Genomic DNA, 13824 nt, shown 5'->3' on the forward strand with positions numbered 1-13824 from the left:
CAATTTCTTCCATTCCTCAATAATTTTTTTTATTTTCTGTTTTATGATACCATGTGCAAAGTAGTCACTCATGTGGTTCAATCTGCATTTCTGTAAGGGCAACACTGCCCAACATCATTTTGTTTATTGGTCATGTGCTGTACTGGCTAGTTTTATGCCAGTTGGTCACAAGCTAGAGTCATTTGGGAAGAGGAAACCTCAATTGAGAAAATTCCCCAACAGATTTGCCTGTGGACAAGCCTATGGTGCATTTTCTTTATTAGTAATTGATGTAGAAGGGCCCAGCCTATTGTGGGTGGTGCTACCCATGGGCAGTTGGTTCTAGGTTCTATAAGAAAGCAGGAACAAGCCTTGGAGAGCAAACCAATAAGCAGTTTTTTCATTCCTCTAGAGAACTACAGCTGATGTAGATTACAGATTTTGACATTGATACCAGAAGTAGAGCGTGGTGGTTTGAATGAGAATGGCCCCCATATGTTCATATTATTTGAATGCTTGGTTCCCAGTTAGTGGACTGTTGAGAACAATGAGGAGGTGTGGTCTTGTTGAATTAGGTGTGGCCTTTTTGGACAAAGTGTATCACTGGAGGTGGGCTTTGAGATCTCAAAAGTCCATGCAGGCCAGGCGGTGGTGGTGCATGCCTTTAATCCCAGCACTCAGGAGACAGAGGCAGGCAGATCTCTGTGAGTTAGAGGCCAGCCTGGTCTACAGTGCAAGTTTTAGGACTGCCAGGACTGTTATTTTGAGAAACCTTGTCTCAGAGAACAAACAAACAAACAAAACCCATGCAGGCCAAGTGTCACTCTCTCTGCCAGCCTGCCTGCCTGTGGATCAAGATGTAAGTTCTCAGCCCCATGCCTGCCTACTGCCTGCTGTCACGCTTCCTGCCCAGATGATACCTAACTAACCCTCTGAAACTGTAAGCAAGCCCCCAATTAAATGCTTTTCTTTTATGAGAGTTGCCTTGGTCATGGTGTCTTTTCACAGAATAACGAACATATGGGGGATTGTTGTGTCAGACCTGACCATGTTGTTTCAGGGAGGATTGTGGAAGCACTTTGGAACTTTGGGCTAGAAAAGCCATTAAATGTCCAAAGCTTGGTGAACTGTTCTGTGGGAGCTTGAAAGATAAGAGTGTTGAGAGAATGCACATGATGGAGGCCTGGCTTGTGAAGTTCCAGAGGGAAGTATGAGATTCACTCAGACAGTCTATTGGGGCTGTAACATATTTTGAGTTAAGAATCTGTGGTTCTCAGCCGGGCGTTGGTGGCGCACGCCTTTAATCCCAGCACTCGGGAGGCAGAGCCAGGCGGATCTCTGTGAGTTCGAGGCCAGCCTGGGCTACCAAGTGAGCTCCAGGAAAGGCGCAAAGCTACACAGAGAAACCCTGTCTCGAAAAACCAAAAAAAAAAAAAAAAAAAAAAAATCTGTGGTTCTCCTTAGCTGCGGCTTAAGAACCAGCAGTGAGCAACAAGATACCAGAACCACTAACGTGAAACCTTTGCTTTGCTGGGATAATTGATACTGGTTAGCAGGAACTGAGAAATTAGTGTTGATTAAAAAGAGACCAGCATCGCTGAAGTGAAATCTTCAGGAAGGTGTTTCCTCCATGTTAGCACACACAAGTTGTGTTCCAGGAAGTGGCCAACTGCTGTACTTCATGCTGGCAGCTAAACTTGACAGTCTAAGTCACCTGGGTAGTTCTGGTTTTGAAGCCATAAAGGAGTCATGGAAAAGAGCTGAGGCTTGGCACTGTGACAAGGCTGGAGTCCCAAAAGAGAACCAGTGCGGCCCTGCTGCAGAAAGAGACTCCAGCATTTTGGAGATGCCAGTACCATGTAACAACCACCAAGAAGAGCAGCCTTGGAGAGGAGCCAGCATGAGCTTAGGAGACAATCTGCACTGGCTGCAGAGGATGGAGCTGGAGAAGTCACTCGGGCCCTTTAGAGGAGGCCAGAAGATTATGAGTGGATCCCAGACATTGGATACTGAGTTGTTTACACTGCTGGAGTTTGATTTTGCTTTGTTCAGATTGTGACCGTGCCCTGGTTCTTCCCTTTTGACATAAGAAAATGTTTACTTTTTATTTTACAGGAGCCCACAATTTAGTGATTTTTACACAGACTTTGGGTTTTTAAAGATTGGATACTTTAAGATAACGAATTTTTTACACTTTAAGATAATGAACTTTTTTAAGTGTTTGAATGTTCAAAGACTATGGAACTGGAACATTTGTTTAATGATGCAAAGATATGTTTGAGTAAATAAAATTCACCTGTGGTCAGGAGGCTGAATCAGCAACTAGCTGACAGGAAGTGGTAGGTCGGAGCCAGGTGAGAAAGGGTTTATAAGGAGTGACGAGGAGAAGCATGAGGGCTTTTTGGAGGACAAGAGCAAGGAGAGGAGGTGAGCTACTTGCTCTTCAGCCTCTGAAGAGCAGAATTCCATCTTAACCTTTGAATCTTGAGTTCTTTAGAGGGACAGAGATTTAGTTAGGTTCTCTTCATTGCTTCAAAAGAGGCAGTTCCTGAGGGAACAGAATTCCCCCAGGCTGTGGGCCCTTAAGTCTAACTGCTGCTGGTAGTGGTGGTGTTGCAGTTGCTGATTCAGACAGCTATAGCTTAAAAGACAACGACACTTAAAAAAGAGACCAACAATTGGCACCCAATGTGGGGCTCAAATTTCCACAGTGCCTGAGAAAGCTTAAAAAAAAAAAAAAGAGGCTACAGCTTCCTTAAGAGTTTCTGCCTGCTGGCCAGCCCTTGAGCAGACAGTATGTTAAGAATGAACAAAAGTGCTAAGTATAAACGCCTGCCACAGTGCAAGCATTAGCATTCTAGAGCTCTAGGAAGGTTGAACGCAATTCCTGGACCAGGGAATGAACAAGAAAGGAAAGATTATGGCTGTGTTAAGTTGATGAGAAGTCAATTGTGCTGACTTTTTTAAAATCAACTTCACACAGGCTAGAGTCATTTGAGAGGGAACTTTTTGAGAAAATGCCTTCATAAAATCAGGCTGTAGGCAGGCCTGTGGGGCATTTTCCTAGTGATTGATGAGGAAGGGCCCAGCCCATTATGGGTGATGCTACCCCTGAGCTAGTGATCCTGAATTCTGTAAGAAAGCAGGCTCAGCAAGCCATCAGAACCACTCCAACCCCCATGGTGTCTGCATCAGCTCCTGCCTCCAGGTCCCCACCTGGGTTTTGAGTTCCTGCCTTGGCTTCCCTTCCTGGACTGTGAGTCGAGATAGTTAAGACAAATGAACCCTGTTTTCCCCAAGCTGCTTTTTGTCATGGTGTTTAATCGCAGCATTAGTAACCCTAAATAAGACATGGAGCAAGAAAGTATTGAACTTATTTTTCATTTTACAAGAGCCCACAGTTAAGCAACCAGAATTTTAAGGAAGTTTTGGAAATTTTAGAGAAACCTGGGATATTTTAGAGAAACTTTGAAAGACTTGTGTGTATTAGAGATACTGAACTTTTGGAGTGTTTGAATTTTTAAGAAATGTGGATATTGGGGCTGCAGAGATGGCTCAGTGGTTAAGAGCACATACTGCTCTTCCTGAGGACCTGAGTTTGAATCCTAGCAGCCATGTCAGGTGGCTTACAATTGCCTGTTGTTACAACGCCTTACAACTCCTCACAGCTCTGACCTCAGTAGGCACTTGCATTCATGTGCACATAAGTCTCATATACATACATACACATAATTAAAATAATAAAAATAAATCTTTTTTAAATGTGGAACTTTTAAGCTATGTGGTGGTGGTGCACACCTTTAATCCCAGCACTTGGGTGGGAGAGGCAGGTGGATCTCTGTGAGTTGAGGTCAGCCTGGTCTATGGAGTGAGTTCCAGGACAGCCAGAGCTACACAGAGAAACCTTGTCTCAAGAAGAACAAAAAAGAAAGAAAAAGAGAGGAAAGAAGGAAGGGAAGGAGGGAAGGAGGGAGGGAGGAAAGAAGGAAGGACGAAAGGAAGGAAGGAAGGAAGAAAAGAATAAAAGAAATGTGGAACTTTTTAAGTTACTTGTTTTGTATAAAAAATTGTAAAATGATATCTTGAGGATGAACACAAAACAGAAGGTCATGGTTTAACAATAATGTGTTTGTATGTCAAATTAACAAGGAGTCAATTGTGCTGGCTAGCTTTATGTCAATCTGGCACAAGCTAATCATCTGAAAAGAGAACCTCAAGTTGGAAATATGCCTCCACCAAATTGGCCAGTGGCCAGAGAACTTGTGGTACATTCTCTTAATTAGTGATTGATGTGGGAAAGACCAGCCGATCTGGCCGCAGTTTATGCTCCCTGTGGGCAGGTTCTCCTGGGGTATATAAGATAGCTGAGCAAGCCCTGGGAAGCAAGCCAGCAAACAGCATCCTCCACAGCCTCTGCATCAATTCCTGCCCTGACTTCCATGGGTGACAGACTACAAGCTGTAAGATTAAATAAACCCTTTCTTCATCAAATTGCTTTTGGTCGTGGTATCACATCACAGCAATAGAAACCTGAAGACGCTTGTGTTGTCGTCTTTGGGGAAATGCCTTTTGATAATTTGCCCATTTTCTAGCTGGCTTATTATTGACTTATCTTATATAGTACTTATATAGTCTAGATATGTCTCTTATAAGCAATTTGACTCACAAATATTTTCTCCAACTCTGTGGTCACTTCTTGAGGTGTTCTTAGAAACAAAAAAAGTTCTGTTCCATAGCCCTGCATAATCCTTCCTCACTGCTTGTACCCGGTTGGCTCCAAACTTGCAGCAAACTTCCTGCTTCAGCCCAAGTGCTGAGATTACAGACATACACCATGACTCCTGAAATTTTTTTTAAAGATTATGTATACAGTGTTCTGTCTGCATGTGGGACTGCAAGCCACAAGAGGGCACCAGATCTCATTATAGGTGGTTGTGAGCCACCATGTGGCTGCTGGGAATTGAATTCAGGACCTCTGGAAGAGCAGCTAGTGTGCTCTTAACCTCTGAGCCATCTCTCCAGTCCCACTCCTTAAGTTTTTAATTTTAGACATCCAATTCATTTATTACTCATGCTTTGCTTAATTTCATTTCTATAAATTACTTTTGTTAAATGTATGAGTGTGTGTCTGTCATGTGTGCAGTTATTGGTGGAGACCAGAAGAGGGAATCATATGCCTTGAAGATAGAGTTACAGGAAGTTGTGAGTCACCTGATGTGGATGCTTGGAACTGAAGTAGGGTCTTCTGAAAGAGCAACAAGTACTCTTAATTGCTGAGTCATCTCTCCAGGCCCATGCATCCCTTTTTAATGGGACCAAACCATTAACTGAATATAAAAGATTATTACCAGCCCCAGCACTCAATTTAGAAAACTCCTCTCAGAGCCGGGCGGTGGTGGCGCACGCCTTTAATCCCAGCACTTGAGAGGCAGAGACAAGCAGATCTCGCCTTTAATCCCAGCACTTGAGAGGCAGAGACAAGCAGATCTCTGTGAGTTCAAGGCCAGCCTGGGCTACAAAGTGAGTTCCAGGAAAGGTGCAAAGCTACACAGACAAACCCTGTCTCCAAAACAAAACAAAACAAACAACAAAAACTCCTCCCAGAACCCAGCTCTTGATTCTATCAAGTAAAGATATCTTAGAACCCCAAATGTAACCTTGTCAAAGTCACAGCAGACTCTGCAAATGTAAGTTTTCCCAGTGTAAATTCTGAAGCCTGAACTCCTATAGACCTACTGAGAACTGGAATCTATCAGGACCTATCTTCAGATGTGCTGGCCTGAAGCAGCCTTCTTTCTGCTTCGTCTATTCCTGCAGCGGTGACCCGTGTCCCAGTTCATTCTAATGCATTTGTGCACTCTGCCTCATTCATTAATCTTTCCTCAATTCATTGGTCACACTCCTGCTTCTGTTACATAGTCATTTCCTCTGAATTAAAACATTCCTTCATTGGGGAGGCGCCTAACACTCCAGAAGCTCAGGAAATTCCTGAAACTTACAGGATTCATAGAGCCCCTCTTCAGGGCTGGAAAGCAGTCAACAGTCCCTAGGGATGACAGACTCCGGTGGAAGCTGCCTGCAAGCTGGGCAAGGAGCTCAAGTATAGCTTTAGTGTGTCATCAGCTTGCCAGAGGCTACCAACCTGCCCAAGGGAGAGAGCATGTATGGCTAGCACCCAAGTCAGCATCCTTCAAGCTTAAAACCACCAATCTTGCCCTGCTAGAACCTTCTGTCGCAGTCTTTTCTCCCCAAATTTTAGTTATCTAAATTCAGTGCTCCTAGTCCATGACTAAATAAGCATTAGATTCTGGGGAGCCCAATAAATAGTACCTACTTATTTAGAAGGTTCTCAGTCAATAATCCTGAGGATATGTGGCAGTGTCTGGAGACCTTCTTGTTATAATTGGACGGACGGTGAGTGAAGTGGGTATTCTACTCCTATTTCATGGTTAGAAATCCTGACTGCCAAGGTTGAGAAATTAAAAATAGTACCTTCTCTAAACAAATTGAGGATTAAGGTGAAAACAGAGGGGGATTGTATCACTTTTATTACTGTTATAGATTAGAGCTGAGTACACAGCTCAATGAAGAGTGCTTTCCAAGCATGTACAAGACAATGGATTTGACTCTCAGTTCTGAGGAAAAACCAGACTAGGGGACCTCATAGGCAAGGAAACTCGTTCATACAGCCATACGAGCAACTATGCCCCCTCCTAAAAGACTTATAACATACTGAACATGTGCTCCCTGCAGGACACTCAGTCTTAGGAGAAAAAAAGGAAGTTGGCAATGACCATGTTTCTCTAGTATTGAAAATAAAAAGGTGAAAGAAGCCAGTGTTATATCATTTAGCAATGTAGTAATATTTATACCATGTAAGTCAAATAAGTAACTTGTTTTAGAAATTTAAAAATTGTTTTTAAAAGCTGAAGCACTAAAATTCCTGTTAAGTTCAAGATTTAAAGCACTGAAAACATAAGACCCTAATAGAATGTGTGTGTGTGTGTGTGTGTGTGTGTGTGTGTGTGTGTGTGTGTCTGTGTGTGTCTATGCCCACGTGCATGCGCATATGTGTATATTCCCCCACAGCAAAGCATGTTCTGATCAATTTGGGCCAGATTAAATTAAGACCTAGGTCAATATCATTACATAAAAATACATTATATCAAAAATACCACTAGAAGACAAACTATAGGCTGGGGATGTTATTTGCAAACTACATGACAAAGTGATTTAATGGTTCATCTTAATTTTCAATCCAACGGAAATTAGAATCACCATAAAAACAAACCTCTGGGCATGTACATAAGGGATTTTTATAGATGAAGCTGGGATGGGAAGATCATTCCATGGGCTGAGTTCCTAGCTTGAAAAGGAGAAAGGGAGCTGAGTAGCAGCATCCATTGCTATTTCCTGACTGTGAGTGCAGTGGGACCAGCTGCCTCAGGCTCCTGCTGCCATACCTTCCTTGTGGTGACTCTCTTACCCCTGGAACTATAAAGCAAGGCAAGCCCTTCCTTCCTTCCTTAAGTTGCTTTCATCGGGTGTTTATTTGCAGCAATGGGAAGAGTAACTAATAGAAATACCTCACAAAAGGTTTTGCAAGTTGTTTTTGTTGTCATTGATTTTAAAGACAAATAGGTAAAAGCTTTATACAAATATGTGGTGGAACATGCCTGTAATCCTAGTGCTGAAGGGAATGAGGCAGGATTGAGAGTTCAAAACCAGCCTAGAAGGTATGGCAAGACCCTGTCTCCAAAAAGTGTTGGGGTGAGAAGGCCTCAAATAATTCTTAAAATACAAGTCAGTTCAAAAAGGTTTTAAATTAGGTTTTGCTTATCAAAGTGGAAGAAAAAAACAGAGGAGTTAAATGTTGATAAGGGTGTAAAAGGTATTGAGAAGCTGGAAAAGTAGTGGGATACAAACTTTCTGTTGACAATATGACAAACATGTACTCTGAATTTACTCTAGGAAAACAAAAAATATAAAGAGGTAGTTAAAATTACTGTAGCCAATAAGCATAGGCTAAATAATTTATTGTAAAAAAAATTTAATAGACATTACTATTGAAATATTTCACACAGAAGATATTCATCATTTAGTCTTTTTTTTTTTTTTTAATGTACTTACAATGGAACCTAAACATTTAGGATAAGCAAGTTTTTGTTAAAATGTACACACTCACACAACCTTTGATAGGGGTGGGTGTGATCACTGGGTGGCAAAGCCACTTGCTACCCAGCCTGATGACCTAAGTTCAATAATGAGGACCCATAGGATAGAAGGGAGAAAACTGATTCCTGCAAGTTGTCTTCTAACCTCCATACATGCTCCATGGCACTCAGACACCCACATATTTACACCCACAGTAACTGTTTTGGGTTTTTTTTTGGGGGGGGGATTAAGTACAGGAAAAGATGGAGCTGGAAAGATAGCTCACAGTTAAGAATACTTGTTGCTCTCAAAAATGACCCCAGTTCATTCCCAGCATAAGGTTCATGATCCCTTGTAACCAGTTCCAGGGGATCCAACACCATCTTCTGGCTTCCATGGATGCAAAGCAGGTAAGTGGTACACAGACATACATGCCGCCAAAACACTCACATACATTAAAAAAATAAAAATGTTTTCCCAGTCTAGGAAAATATAAAATGTGATTGCTACTTTTTGCTTACCTGCACTTCTACAATATACATACAGCCCATATACTTTGTTTTTAATAGGAATTAGTAAAAACTGAATTCAATGTGGAAAGCTTCATTACAAAGTATCAGAGTTTGAACTCAGTTTTCTTAAGGAATCATTAAGGTTTTTTAAATGATATATTCAAAATCAAAGCTCATTTTGCTTTGGACTAAATGCTGTTTAAGAATTAAGTTCAGGAGCTGGAGAGACAGTTCAGCAGTTAGGAGCACTTGTTTCTCTTGCAGAGAACCCAGGTTCAATCCCAGACCCACATATCAGTTAACAACCCACCATTAACTCTAGAACCAGGGGGTCCAACACCCTCTTCTGGCCTCTGAAGACACTGCACATGAAGCAGACCTACATGAAGGGAAGATATTCATACACATAGAATAAAAATAAATAAAATATTTATTAAAAAACAAGGATTAAGTTCACTCTTAGCAAAGAGGCCAGGAGACCAGCCATTGGTGGACATCGACTCAGCTAGCCCTCTTCCTCCCTCCCTCAAGCCTCTGAATAAAATGGCATGCCCTCACCCGAATCAAATAAATGAGGAAGAAAATAAACAGAAATCAATATGAAACCAAGTATCAAAACTATATTTGTTCCACTAGATATTTCAACATAATAAATAAAATCACAATTAACCAAAAACATCTTTATTTTCTCAGTCTTTTAAAAAACAAAACAAACTTCTTCCTTTCTCAAAATAACCATGATTAGCTTAGAAAAATGGTGTATATATTCAAAGTATTTCCTTTTAACGGAAACTTCATTTTATAGAATATAGACATTAAAGATTTAAGAAAAAGCCAGAATCTAGCATAAGGAAATCCATTCATACTTCAGGCCCTTCTCCTCCAGGAACCAGCTGTATTAGAGAAAAAGAGTTTATTAATAACACTATCATACCTCCTAAAAAACCCCACGTGATCCTCATGGACCAAAGCCACCTTTGTCTCTCCCCATCCTTCAATTCCCATTTTCTTCAAGTCATCAATATCTGTTAGTAACCCCAGCATCATTAATTGATGCTTAAGAGTTTCAACTATGATTCCTGATAAACTAAAAGATTATAAAGATTAAGAAGTCAATTAATCTTAAGGACCAATGCTTTTTCAATAGATGGGTCGGGGCATGGATCACCAAGGGCTCCCTTCCCATCCTCAGCATGTCTAGGCCATGAATGCTGAGCTAAACAGCTGTTTAGTGAGTTCTGGAATCCCTCCCTGCCCCATCAAAGTACATTGAATTCAAATAAAAGAGCTTTAACGTCTTACCATTGTTATATTATTTCCATTTAGTAAAATCTGGTCTAATTTTGTAATCCTTCTTCCTTCTGGTGTAATTTCACTAAATAAATAGATAAAATAAGTCAGGATAAACAAGCATTCAAAGGCAACATTTTGGAAACATTCTCCCTCCCTAAAAACTATTCCTGGGGTAAGGAGACTAGCCTAGTGGCAGAGCACACCAAGGACCTGGGTTCAATCCCTAACACCAAAACTGTTATTCTAACATATGAATGAATGGGAATTCGTACAATTACAATAATTTTCAGAAACTTTGCTCACTGGTTAATGGTCGCATAAATATAGTGTACTGTGAAGCTTGTTCACACTAATTTCTTAGAAATTCGGGAATAATAATATTAACATAATAATCCTCTGGCCCAACCTCACAATACAAGTAAATAAAGTTTCAGTATTAAAATAATTCCAACAGGTAATACTTTTTTTAATCAATCATTCTAAACCTGCTATGGTAGTTTAAATGAGAATGGCCTCCACAGGCTTATATGTTTGAAAAGCTTGGTCCTCGGTTAGTAGAACTGTTTGGGAATGGATAGGAGGTGTGGCCTTGTTGGAGGTGTGGCCTTGTTGGAGGCGTGTCACTGGGGGTGGGCTTTGAGGTTTCAAAAGGCTAAGTTATACCCAGTTAGCTCTCTCTGCCTCATGGTTGTTGTCTCAACATGTAAGCACTTAGCTACCGTTCCAGCTCCATACCTGCCTGCTGCTGCCACACTCCCCACCATGAAAATCATGGACTCTAAACCCTCTGAAACTATAAGCAAGCCCACAGTTAAATGCTTCCTTTTATAAACGGCCTTGGTCGTGGTGTTTCTTCACAGTAACAGAAAAGTAACTAAGGCACCTGCCTTTAGTTCCAAAAGAGATTTCCTCCCCTCCTGCCCCAATTCTTTAACTTTTAATGCTACTTACAACTCAGTGACATCTTCCAACACCATATCTGAAATTTGGTGTTAAGAAAATAAACAAGGTTGAATTCATTCTGGTTTATGTTTTTGTTTGGTTCCAAATATGTTCAACACAATGGTGCAAATTCAAAAGGCTTGTTGTTGGCAAGAACCCTATCTTCGCTCTGCAAGCATACCTCTTAAAATGCCACCAAGTTCCTGGAAAATAAACTTATTTTTAATGTAATAACCAGAAACACATCATCTGTCTGTAGTTCTTATATTAATACATCTTCAAAAACCTGTACCATTACCACTTTTTAAAAGGATACTGACAAAGTCATCAAATCCTAGAAGTGTACCAACAATTTCTTTATCACTCTTCATCACAATGTGAATTCTGGATCCTATACACTTGTCCACGAGCTCTGCGGAAGGAAAAGCGTTGTTTTGCCCACTTATTAGTTCAACAAACATTTGAGTGCTTACTTTATTACCGTCATATAATTAAACAAAAAGCAGTTATTCAATAACTCTACATCGTATACAAATATCTGTTCAACCATTAGCACGAATGTTTGCCTTAGCTTTCACTTACCTCTTTTATTTTTCTGCAATCAATATGACTGTGATTTTATTTAGATTATTTGGTTAGTATATGAAAATGCTAAAAACCATCACACCAAAAGATGGAAACCATGATATTTTTTCCTTGTCAGTGTTTCTACCGATGAACAGTATCGAGCATATACTGGAGTGGACACTGCAAAGACTTTCGACCACAGCCACATTCACTAACTTCACCAGCGCCAAAACATTGCCGGGGAGGGGCATTATGATCGACATCACTTCTCTCATTATGCCTTTGACCAACCTGAGCCTAGAGACCAACCTGAGCATCTCCGTAACCAACTTAACACTGCTCCGCACGATCTGAAAGCAGTGGCTGTAAAGTAAGTTCATTATTCCACAATACCCTGGCATAGTGAGCGAACTGCTGGTTGAATTAATGAATAACGGGGCTAGTTTCCAGACTTCTCTTTGAAGAGTCACTGCAGACCGTGGCGCCCTCCTCGCACAACCAGATACAATACAGGGTCTACCTAACCTGGAGACCGAAAAGGCCAAACTGCCGTTTGGGACGGCTACCCGTGACATCTTAACTGGCGGGCTCACACAGAAGGCCGAGGACGACCTACACCAAGAGGGACCCCCGCCGGCCACCGACAGGCAAAATGGTCTGTCCTCCCAGGGACGCCAAGGGCGGGACGGCCGAGCCCGGAGGGACAGCGACCCAGCCTCGGCCGCCGGCGCAGAGCTGCAGTAACCCGCCCGCTCCTCGGCGAAGATTTTTACCTAGTGGCAGGAGCTGAGACGGGTTCGTGGTCGCGTTAGCCGCCATGGCCACGCCGGAAGTGGCATAAGGCCACCGGCGCAGACTTTAAAAGAGCGCGCTTCCGCCCTTTTTCATAACCGCCTCAGACAGAACTAATCGGAGGCCGATCTTGAGATCCGGGGGGAGGTTCAAATGGATCGCCGAGAGATTCGATAGAATCATTCCGCCCTCTGTAGGTGCCACCATCCCGACAGGCACCGGTGGTGACCCCCAAGTTTTGCTAAACTTGGGAGGTGGTTTGCCTCCTCTACTCCGGAAGACCACAACGTACGAGATCTCTGAGTCGGCTAGCTTTCCTCTAGAAGGTTGCATCTGAAGCCGGGGGTCTTTCTTCAGAACAATAAAATCAGATTTCCCATCAATTCATTCTGCGCTGTCCTCAACAACTACTCATTTTCTTAAGGAATCTGGTACTTTTAAGCCTAGAGGACTGAAAACCTATACAAAGCATATTTTTAAATCTATACCAGATATTCACAAGTTTTTTGTTTGTTTTTTAACTACTTTATACATTTCTTCTTGTCCTTTCTAGAAGTCTAGTTTATTACAGACTTTTTAAATTACTATCAATTATTGATTCACAGGCAACCGCTAGAAGTCACTCCGTGTGTTGTTGTGATCACATTTGGAAAACGCGCGATCACACTTCTGTTTTGGAAAAAGATAAAAAGCTGCTGAGTGGAATGGCCAGCAATCCTAGCGCTTAGGAGACAGAAGGAAGCCACAGTTGCCAGCATGGACAACTTAGTAAGACCCTGACACAAAATAAGAAATAAAAACCAATGAGAGCTGACACCTAGCTTAGCAGTAGGGTGCTTTCCTAGCATTCATGAGGCCCTGGGTTTGGGCCCTACTTTAAAAAAGAAAAAAAAATAGAAAGCAGGTAAGTTTTTTACCTTCGTCTGTCTCATTTGCATATGAGGGACTTAAAGATAAACAGTCTAAATATAAGCAATCATAATAAACAACATTTATTTTTACAGTGTTTGATAAGCATTCTTCATTCCTTCATTGAGCAAACAAAAAACCATCATTACCAGCAGTTTGCTGGGTATATAAAGAAAAGTCTTCTACCCAAGTGAGTGGAAAGAAGGACAAATAATAAATTTCATGTATATAGCACTATGAAATTTAATATATAAAGCAATACCTCTAGGAATCCTGGAAAACTCAACTTCATTCTCAATTTCAAGCCAGTAGTGGCTTTTCCCTCCAACCCCATTCCGTAAATTTTGTGTACCTACTAGGTGCCTAGGCAATTACAAATATACTCTTTACAGCCATCCTTTGAGACAAGAATCTGATTCAGTTTTTTGTGCTTAAAGAAGTTTAATAAACACAGAACAGCTTGAAAAGCTTCACAGAGGAGCTGACAGGAGTCTAGTCTTGCATGGTAATTAAAGGGCGGATAAACAGAGAAAGGGCAGGAATAGCATTCCAAGCAAAGGGGACATTATGTGCAGTTGGTACGTATCACTTCCAAGCTTCTCTTACTGGTCTTGCCTTTAAGCCATACACATTTCTCTTACATTTAGCATAAAACACTTGCCTTCTCAAGTATATT

General features: G+C 41.5%; 1 protein-coding gene across 2 annotated transcripts; it reads right to left on the reverse strand.

Moving 5' to 3' along the window:
* Window positions 1-9239: 9239 nt before the first annotated feature.
* On the reverse strand, window positions 9240-12376 carry Lsm5 (LSM5 homolog, U6 small nuclear RNA and mRNA degradation associated). Of its 2 annotated transcripts, none has more exons than XM_042273379.2 (5): window positions 12221-12376; window positions 11197-11292; window positions 10890-10917; window positions 9948-10020; window positions 9240-9538 (listed from the first exon to the last, which is right to left on the reverse strand). In XM_042273379.2, the coding sequence occupies exons 1-5, from the start codon at window positions 12264-12266 to the stop codon at window positions 9506-9508; spliced, it is 276 nt and encodes a 91-aa protein (XP_042129313.1). In that variant the 5' UTR covers window positions 12267-12376; the 3' UTR covers window positions 9240-9505. The 2 variants fall into 2 exon arrangements, with proteins under 2 accessions (XP_042129313.1, XP_076422970.1); XM_076566855.1 differs by lacking the exon at window positions 12221-12376 and adding an exon at window positions 11463-12214.
* Between the last annotated feature and the right edge of the window lie 1448 nt (window positions 12377-13824).

This window comes from Peromyscus maniculatus, chromosome 3 (assembly GCF_049852395.1).
Source record: "Peromyscus maniculatus bairdii isolate BWxNUB_F1_BW_parent chromosome 3, HU_Pman_BW_mat_3.1, whole genome shotgun sequence".
NCBI lineage: Eukaryota > Metazoa > Chordata > Mammalia > Rodentia > Cricetidae > Peromyscus > Peromyscus maniculatus.